Source organism: Pelophylax lessonae, assembly GCF_965119305.1.
Source record: "Pelophylax lessonae genome assembly, chromosome: 6".
Classification (NCBI taxonomy): domain Eukaryota; kingdom Metazoa; phylum Chordata; class Amphibia; order Anura; family Ranidae; genus Pelophylax; species Pelophylax lessonae.
Window position 1 is genome coordinate 323,329,837 of NC_138773.1, and position 10,195 is coordinate 323,340,031.

General features: G+C 50.2%; 1 protein-coding gene across 1 annotated transcript in view; it reads right to left on the reverse strand.

Annotated features, from left to right (window-relative positions):
* TFCP2L1 (transcription factor CP2 like 1) overlaps nucleotides 1-7,468 on the reverse strand; it is an 82,362-nt gene extending 74,894 nt beyond the window's left edge. Inside the window, exon 1 of the mRNA XM_082262193.1 lies at nucleotides 7,303-7,468. Within this exon, the coding sequence (XP_082118319.1) occupies nucleotides 7,303-7,364 (62 nt within the window). The 5' untranslated portion in view covers nucleotides 7,365-7,468. The remainder of the gene's footprint in view (nucleotides 1-7,302) is intronic.
* Nucleotides 7,469-10,195: the final 2,727 nt, after the last annotated feature.

Here is a 10,195-nt window from a genome sequence, read left to right on the forward strand (position 1 = left end):
TTAGGTTTGACCCTATATTACATGGTTTTAGTAAATCTAAAGGAAATTTGAACAAGAAAATTGTATAGTGTATGGCCAGCCTTAGAGCCCATTCAGACAGGGGCGACACGACTTGCTGGGGCGACCTGTCGGCACGACTTGCACGGACTTCATATAATTGAAGTCAATGCAAGTCGCCTCCAGGTCACCCCAAAGTAGTACAGGACCCTTTTTCTAAGTCGGAGCGACTTGTGTCGCTCCTATTAGAACGGGTCCTGTGCTAATCAATGGCAGGCGACCCACCGCGACTTGTCAGGCGACCAAGTGGCCTGACAAGTCGCGCTAGTGTGAATGGACCCTAACACGCGAGTTACACACTTGTGAAACACTTAGGGTCCATTCACACTAGCGCGACTTGTCAGGCCACTTGGTCGCCTGACAAGTCACGGTCGGTCGCTCGCCATTGAGTAGTACAGGACCCGTTCTAATAGGAGCGACACAAGTCGCTCCGACTTAGAAAAAGGGTCCTGTACTACTTTGGGGTGACCTGGAGGCGACTTGCATTGACTTCAATTATATGAAGTCCGTGCAAATCGCGCTGTGCACCGCGACTTCACAGGTCGCCCCACCAAGTCGTGTCGCCCCAGTCTGAATGGGGTCTTAAAGTGAAATAAGTGAAACGAGCTATACCTTCACCGTACAAAAGAGATACAATGTTATAAATATCTCACTCAGCAGCACCCCGCCCTGGTGATATATCAATTACATCCTGTCACTATGAGCAATAATCAAACAATCATATCCATACCCCGGCCCCACCGCCTCCCCCCATACCCCAAAGACTTCAGAAAAAATAAAATCACAAAGAATGTATACATTAAATGTACGAGTACTCTCTAACCACCGACTCCCAATTTTATCAAATTTCTTGGGACACCCCCTGTGTTTATAAATCAATCATTTATAACGAAGAGCAGAATTTATTTCCGCGATCCAGTCCTGAAGAGTAGGGACTGATTCATGCATCCACTGTCTGGCTATAAGTTTGCGAGCGCTAAAAATAGATTCCTGAAGAAAAATGGTAAAAAATGTATCAATGTCACAGTTGTTCATAGGTTTTTAATGCTCTGTGTCACCAGGTAAGGAGGAACAAAGCTGTCACCGCCTTGGAGGCGGCCATGTTGTTGGTTAGTAGCGGCCATTACCAACAATGTCCAGTCATAGCGTGTACCGTAGAGTACAGGCTGCCGGTGGTCTGAAAACAGCAACTCGTCTAAGCCCCGGTTCACACTTGTGCGTGTGCGGGGTTCGCATTGTAATGTCGGAGCGCACTGCTCCGACATTACATGCGATCAGCTGTGCGGTGCGAGTTTAGCCATACAGTTTGTATGGCTAAATTCGCATCGCACCCGCAGCAAACACGCACAGGAGGCATTTTTGCTGCCGCATCAGGATCGGATCGCACAGCGGTTCACACTTGTGCGATCCGATCCTGTGCGAACTGCACGATCGCACTGCGATATGCGATCAAACTGGGGGTGTCGTTAAGATTACATTGACACCCCCAGCGTATCGCATATGGCAGTGTGAACTGCCGGGGGTGCGTGTGCGATGCGGGAACAGGCTGCGAATTCGCAGCCTTCCCGCATCGCATAAATGTGAACCGAGCCTAAATCTCCAATTGTCCCTGCTGTAGACTGACCGGAAGTGACGCAATTGGAGATTTTGGAGAGTTGGAGTTTTCGGCAGATTACCAGGTGAAAAAGGAAATAAAGCCTTAAAAAAGAAATCCCAATGCAGCCACCACATCTAAGAATTGGTAAACTACAATATAATAAAGGTTTGCTTTTGGGTTGAACTACTTGCTGGCTGCCCATGGTACAATTAGGTCAGGATTTTGACACGATTTTACTGTTGGTATGGCAGTCCAAGTGGCGGATTCTCCACAGGATCACTTTAGGAGGCGGCAGGCGATGTTTAAATTCCTTGCAATAGGAACAAAAGTGATAAAAAAATATTGAAAGGGACAGTGTAAAAAAAAAGTAAAAGAAAGCAAAAAAAAAAAAAAAAAGCTCCCTGTCCCTCTGTTCTCGTACGCAGAAACACACACAAGTCATGCCCGAAAATGTAAACTGTCCAAACCACACATGAGGTATCGCTGCGAACGTTAGGGCTCTTTCACACGAGCGTTCTGTATGTCCGTATATCATCCTATTTTTTTGCGGGTGATATAAGGACATAATGAATGTCAATGGCATTGCGGATGTCAGCGGATGACCATCCGCTGACATCCGATTTTCATCCTTTCAGTTCTGTTCCGTTTTTTGGAACGGAACAGAACCCTATTTTTTCTTCCATTTAAAAAACGTAAAGGACGGTAAATCGGATGTTAGCGGTGTCATCCGCAATTGCATTGACATACATTATGTCCGTATATCATCCACAAACGGATAGGATAATATGCGGACATACGGATCGGATGACACGTGTCAGCCGTGTCCGTAAAAAAAAAAAAAACGTGTCGGAGCGGATCGCAATACGGTCCGCTCCGCGTTTTTTACCGAGATTTTACAGGTGTTTTTTGTGTAATCTGCCCAAAAAGAAGCTCATGTACTTTTTTGAGCGTTGGGCGTTTTGCTCACAGCGTCAAAACGCTCAGATGTGAACAGGGGCCATTGAGATGAATAGGATTTGTCTTGTTGGGCGTTTTGAGAACTGATCCTAGAGCAAAAAAAACTCCCCCAAAATGCCTACATGTGAATGGAGCCTTAAGAGCGAGAGCAAGATTTCTAGCACTAGACCTCATCTGTAACTAAACAGGTGACCTGTAAAAATAAAAGTGTCACCTATGGAGATTTTTCAGTACTGTAGTTTGCCGCCATTTCTCACGAGCACGCGCAATTTTAAAGCATGACGTGTTCGGTGCCTATTTACTCAGCGTAACATCGTTCACATGCTACAAAAAAAAACTGGGCTAACTTTAGTGTTTTCCTTTAATTTTTTTTAATTGCTTAGAAAGAGTTCTGCACAAATACAGTGCAACATAAAATATTGCAACAATCGCCATTGTATTCTCTAGGTCAGTGATGACAAACCTTGGCACCCCAGATGTTTGGGAACTACATTTCCCATGATGCTCATCTACACTGCAGAGTACAGGAGCATCATGGGAAATTTAGTTCCAAAACATCTGGGGGTGCAAAGGTTCGCCATCACTGGTCTAGGGTCTCTCCTAAAGAAAAAAAAAAATGTGTAATGTCCAGGGGTTCTAACTAATTATGTAGCAAACAATACTGATTTAAACGTAAACAAAAGTTCCAGAAAAGGCCTGCTACCGCTTTAAAGTTTGTACCATAAAGGTGGCGGGACTGAACAGCGTGTGCCTCGGTGCAAAACTCCTGTCAGCAAAATTATACTCTGCGACTCTGGGAAGTGGCTGATATCAGCTACACGTGTCAGGAGCCGGCGATGCCAGCTGACTGCCAAACGCACGAGCACATGACACCTCAGAGAGAAAAGAAAAAAAAAAAAGACGGGATGTTCCTTTTCCTGCTGTCCAAGGATTACCAAGATAAAAACAAAAACACTTTTCACTGTTTATTCCTCAACAGCAGAACACGGCCAGTTATGCCAGCAAATGACCGAGTCTATTCTACAATCCGAATGTTAAGGCAGATCGCAGGCACTATGGGGTTGATTTACTAAGCACCCCGTTCACACCGGTGCGACTTTTTTAAAATCGGTGCAACTCCAACTTTGCAGCGGCACACCGATTTGAAAATGTAGTTCCTGCAATACTTCTGCCGATTTCAAGTGCGACTTGCATAGGCCTCTGTGCATGAAGTCGCACTGACATGCGGCTTTGAAATTGTGTGATTTCAAGTGAAGCCTCGCGATTTCAAAAGCCGCATTCAGTGTAATGCCAATCTAAAACTGGAGCATGCAAAATCTGGTGCAGCTCTGCATTAGAAACCAACTTCCAAGTTTTATGATCAAGGTTAAAGCGGTAGTATCCCGCTTTTTTTCACTTTTAACTACAGGTAAGCCTATAATAAGGCTTATCTGTAGGTACAATTAATATCTCCTAAGCCTGCACGGTTTAGGAGATATTACCACTGCATGAAGCCGCTGACGAGTCCGGGGGGACCTTCAGAGTTCCTTGCCGGGAATTGCCCGAAAATCACTCCCGTGCGCATGCGCGGGAGTGACGTTATCGCGGCTCCGGCCAATCACAGCGACGGAGCCGCTGAACCCGGAAGAGACGCCGAGGGATCATGTCAGCGCCCACAGCGATGTCCGGGGGTCCGTGTCAGGGCTTTGTTCTAAGGCAAGTGTTTCATAATGAGCTAGTATGCGATGCATACTAGCTCATTATGCCTTTGTCTTGCAGGTTTTTTTTTTTTCTTGGATGAGTTTACTACCGCTTTAACCGAACAAGCTGGCGTTAGAAGCCGATTGGCTACCATGCACAGCTGCACCAGATTTTGCACGCTCCTGTCTTATGCTGGCCATACACTAGCTGGAAAAAATGTTCGAAAATCTCACTTGGTCCGTTCGTTTTTCTTCCAGTTAACGGGCACAAATCAAAAAAATCAAAAGGAACGGTTTGGAAAATTCTGCCGAATAAACGATAAATTGATGACAGGTCAATGGCGGTATAGGGGGGGGGGGGGGAGGAAGAGGGTGGCAAACACTTCGCCAGGCACTTGTCTACATCAGTGCAATTTTGATTTTCAGACATGGAAGGGGACGTGGAGGGCGGGCGCACACACGGGAGGGGGGCTATCTTTTAGTAAATCAAACCCAGTGTGCATGCCCTTCAGAATGTAGTGACTCCATATAGGTCAATGGCGGTGCAGGGGTGGCAAACACTTCACCAGGAATTTGCCTGCATCAGTGCAATTTTGATTTTCAGACATGGGGGGGGGGGGGGGGGGCTCTAAACATTACAGCATCAATGTGGATACAAAGCTTTTAGCAGGAGCCCAAGTGAAGTTTTTATCACTCATCAGCATTTCTTGACCCCCCCCCCCCTTCCAAATTGTTAACCAAAACATCTATTTGACTACCCCACGCCAATATTTATCTACAGATAAAATTGTATCTTAACAATGGACCCTGACTGGGTTCATACATTTGTGGTGTGTTACTTTGTACATAACATGCGTTGTGTTAGGGCAGCTCATTCACTTGAACGGAGGGGGGGGGGGGCCTAACATAAAAACACACCAAAAAAAAAAAAAAAGGACACCACAAACACATGGTAGTATGGTAGTAGCCCATTATGGCAGTGGTGCCACCAAGTATGAACGGCACCCCAAAGCACAAGACGAATGTGTACGCCAGGAGCGTTTGTGCATTAATACATTTTAATAGCCGGAATAAAGTAACATCATAATAGAGAGTGTTCATGCGCATGAAAAACAAAGCTTTTTAGGGAAAAACCCTTAAAATCACATCGTAATAAGAGCGATTTCCTAAGTGAACACAGCTTCATGTTTGCTAATGAGTTCAGGCATTTGCGCACTACGGTCAGGGATGCAAAAAAACATGGCCCCAAACTTGTGTTCCCGGAGAAGTGGAGAGCAGTTTATGTGTAAGTGTCCGTGTATTCTACCGTTAAGATTAGTGCTGGTCAACTTTCTTAATAAGGGGCCTCGAATGCGGGCTGGTGCCCTACGCGAGGCGGTCAGATTTCAGGCATTTGCACGCTGCGGTCAGGGATGCAGACGCGCCCCCCCCAATGCGAGACGGGCCAGAGACTGCAGATGCACCCCCACGCGAGCTCGGCCAGAGACCGCAGGCGCGCCCCCAAGACTGGCCGGAGTGGAGAGCAGTTTATGTGTAAATATGCGTGTATTCTACCGTTAAGATTAGTGGTGGTCAACTTTCTTAATAAGGGGCCTCGAATGCGGGCTGACGCCCTACGTGCGGCGGTCAGAGTTCAGGCATGCAGACGCGCCCCCTCCAATGTGAGACGGGCCAGAGACTGCAGATGCACCCCCCACGCGAGACCGGCCAGAGACCGTAGGCAGCGCAACCTCCCGCCTCATGAGACCGGCAAGAGATCGCAGACAGTGCCCCCCACCCCACGAGACCGGCCAGAGACTGCAGGCGGTGCAACCTCCCGTCTCACGAGACCGGCCAGAGACCGCAGGCGGTGCAACCTCCCGCCTCACGAGACCGGCCAGAGACCGCAGGCGGTGCAACCTCCCATCTAGCGAGACCGGCCAGAGACCGCAGGCGGTGCCCCCCCGAGACCGGCCAGAGACCGCAGGCGGTGCAACCTCCCGCCTCACAAGACCGGCCAGAGACCACAGGCGGTGCAACCTCCCATCTAGCGAGACCGGCCAGAGACCGCAGGCGGTGCACCCCCGAGACCGGCCAGAGACCGCAGGCGGTGCAACCTCCCATCTAGCGAGACCGGCCAGAGACCGCAGGCGGTGCCCCCCCGAGACCGGCTAGAGACCGCAGGCGGTGCAACCTCCCGCCCCACGAGACCGGCCAGAGACCGCAGGTGGTGCAACCTCCAGCCCCACGAGACCGGCCAGAGGCCGCAGGCGGCACCGCCTGCCCCATGAGACCGGCCAGAGACTGCAGGTGGCGCAACCTCCCGCCTCACAAGACTGGCCAGAGACCGCAGGGAACCCCCTTCCCCCACGAGACCGCAGGCAGCGGCCCCTTCCGAGACAAGCCTGCAGGGGCCCTTGAGGTAACACAAAAAGTGCCACAGGGGGGGTCACAGACTGGGAACCAGTGCCCTAAAGGCTCCATCATGTACCCCCCCTCCCCCCTTTGCATTCCTACAGCCACAATCCAGCAGCATTTTTCGTCAGATTCCCCACGTTTCTGAATTTACCACTCTCAGCAATGTGAGCGGAGCCTCCGGAGCTTTTGCTCACCTTTACCTGGCAGGACCCCGAAGGAAGGAAGGGAGGAAGGAAGGAAACACCTCTTCGAGTTTGCGCCAGCGCAATGCATGAGGCTGACCTGACCAATGAGGAGCAGGACATTGAAAATTGGACTCACTCTATCGCACGACGAGACCCCAACAGGGAGAGAAACGCGTCGCCCTTCAGCAGACATGGCGGTGCGACAGTCATCGACAACCCCCAACGCCTCTGCAGATGCACAGAAAATCAAACTTGGGGGGCGTTTTTTGGAAAAAAGTTGGGGGGGGGGGGGTTAGTTCTTTTCTGCGTTTCTCAGGTGCCGGAAACGCGCACGTCTCTGCAGACGCACACAGCCCAACGCATATTTCTAAGTCACCTACAAAAGTCAAACCAATGAGAAATCAAGGGGGGAGGGGGGGGTGTGACTTACCGCAGGTAGCCTCCACTGGGGTGCTGGTTGTAGTGTTCAGGCTGGGTGTGCCAATAGAGCATTTTCAGCAGTGCAGCCAAGAGAGGACGTAGAGATCCAAGACACCGGGCGGCACCCCCCTCCCCCACCTAGACTACGGCGATCCCTTAACACCCTGACCTCTCCTCCCCCCGGTACATTACCCCCTCCTCCGTCACCCCCTATTCATAACCCTTCCTAATGTCACGTAAGACACGGCACCCCCCCCCCCCAGCTGCCGTCACGTGATCACCCCCCCTTCCTCTCCCGGCTCTCCGCGAACAGAGACTCCTCCGCACACTCCGCCGTACCGACTATAATGGTCCCGTCCGCTAACGGACCGGGCTTATATAAACTCCCCGCCCGCTGAACGCTCATTGGTCGGCTCAACACCGCCCTCTTTCTCTGCGGCCAGCCCGGACTGGGGAGGTAAGACCGGGGGGCGGGGTCTGAGGGTTCCCGCCTCTGCGTGAGGGGAGTGTGTGTGAGGAGGAGGGGGAGGGGAACCTGACTGACGTTTACCTCAGATGAGGAGAAACTTACCTGTCACTTACCTAAGGTGAGGAGAAACTAACTGTCACTTACCTCAGGTGAGGAGAAACCTACCTGTCACTTACCTCAGGTGAGGAGAAACCTACCTGTCACTTACCTCAGGTGAGGAGAAACTTACCTGTCACTTACCTCAGGTGAGGAGAAACCTACCTGTCACTTACCTCAGGTGAGGAGAAACCTACCTGTCCCTTACCTCAGGTGAGGAGAAACTTACCTGTCACTTACCTCAGGTGAGGAGAAACTTACCTGTCACTTACCACAGGTGAGGAGAAACCTACCTGTCACTTACCTCAGGTGAGGAGAAACCTACCTGTCCCTTACCTCAGGTGAGGAGAAACTTACCTGTCACTTACCTCAGGTAAGGAGAAATGTATCTGTCACTTACCTCAGGGGAGGAGAACCTACCTGTCACTTACCTCAGGTGAGGAGAAACTTACCTGTCACTTACCTCAGGTGAGGAGAAACTAACTGTCACTTACCTCAGGTGAGGAAAACCCTACCTGTCACTTACCGCAGGTGAGGAGAACCTACCTGTCACTTACCTCAGATGAGAACTTACCTGTCACTTACCTCAGGTGAGGAGAAACCTGTCATTTACCTCAGGTGATTAGAACCTACCCATCACTTACCTCAGGTGAGGAGAACCTACCTGTCACTTAATTCAGATGAGGAGAACTTACCTGCCACTTACCTCAGGTGAGAGGAACTTACATGTCAATTACCTCAGGTGAGGAGAAACTTACCTGTCACTTACCTCAGGTGAGGAGAAACCTACCTGTCACTTACCACAGGTGAGCAGAACCTACCTGTCACTTACCTCAGGTGAGCAGAACCTACCTGTCACTTACCTCAGATGAGAACTTACCTGTCACTTACCTCAGGTAAGGAGAAACTAACTGTCACTTACCGCAGGTGAGGAGAAACCTGTCACCTACCTCAGGTGACGAGAAACTTACCTGTCACTTACCTCAGGTAAGGAGAAACTTACCTGTCACTTACCTCAGGTGAGGAGAAACTATCTGTCACTTACCTCAGGTGAGGAGAAACTAACTGTCACTTACCTCAGGTGAGGAGAACTTACCTGTCACTTACCTCAGGTGAGGAGAAACCTACCTGTCACTTTCCTTTAGGTGAGGAGAACCTACCTGTCACTTTCCTTTAGGTGAGGAGAACCTACCTGTCACTTACCTCAGGTGAGGAGAATCTACCTGTCACTTACCTCAGGTGAGGAGAAACCTGTCAGTTACCTCAGGTGAGGAGAAACCTGTCAGTTACCTCAGGAGAGGAGAAACCTGTCACTTACCTCAGGTGAGGAGAACCTACCTGTCACTTACCTCAGGTGAGGAGAACCTACCTGTCACTTACCTCAGGTGAGGAGAACCTACCTGTCACTTACCTAAGGTGAGGAGAAACCTGTCACTTACCTCAGGTGAGGAGAACCTACCTGTCACTTACCTCAGGTAGGGGAGAACCTACCTGTCACTTACCTCAAGTAGGGGAGAACCCGTCACTTACCTCAGGTAGGGGAGAACCTGTCACTTACCTCAGGTAGGGGAGAACCTGTCACTTACCTCAGGTAGGGGAGAACCTGTCACTTACCTCAGGCAAGGGAGAACCTGTCACTTACCTCAGGTAGGGGAGAACCTGTCACTTACCTCAGGTAGGGGAGAACCTGTCACTTACCTCAGGCAAGGGAGAACCTGTCACTTACCTCAGGTAGTGGAGAACCTGTCACTTACCTCAGGCAAGGGAGAACCTGTCACTTACCTCATGTAAGGGAGAACCTGTCATTTACCTCAGGTAAGGGAGAACCTGTCACTTACCTCATGCAAGGAGGAGCCTATCATTTACCTCAGGTGGGGGAGAAACAGTCACTTACCTCAGGTAAGGGGAGAACCTGTCACTTACCTCAGGTGGGGGAAGGGGGGACATGTCACTTACCTCATGCAAGGAGGAGCCTATCATTTACCTCAGGTAAGGGAGAACATGTCATTTACCTCCAGTGAGGGGGTAACCTGTCACTTACCTCAGGTGGGGGGGGGGCGTGTCACTTTTCTCATGCAAGGAGGAGCCTATCATTTACCTCAGGTGCGGGAGAACCTGTCATTTACCTCAGGTAGGGGAGAACCTGTCACTTACCTCAGGTGGGGGGAGGGGGGAACATGTCATCTTACCTCATGCAAGGAGGAGCCTATCATGAGTGGATCCTACCTGTAATATCCCTTCCTAGAGCCAGTATGAGGGGAACCTACCTGTAATATACCTTCCTAGGGCCAGTATGAGGGGGACCTACTTGTAATATCCCTTCCTAGGGCCAGTATGA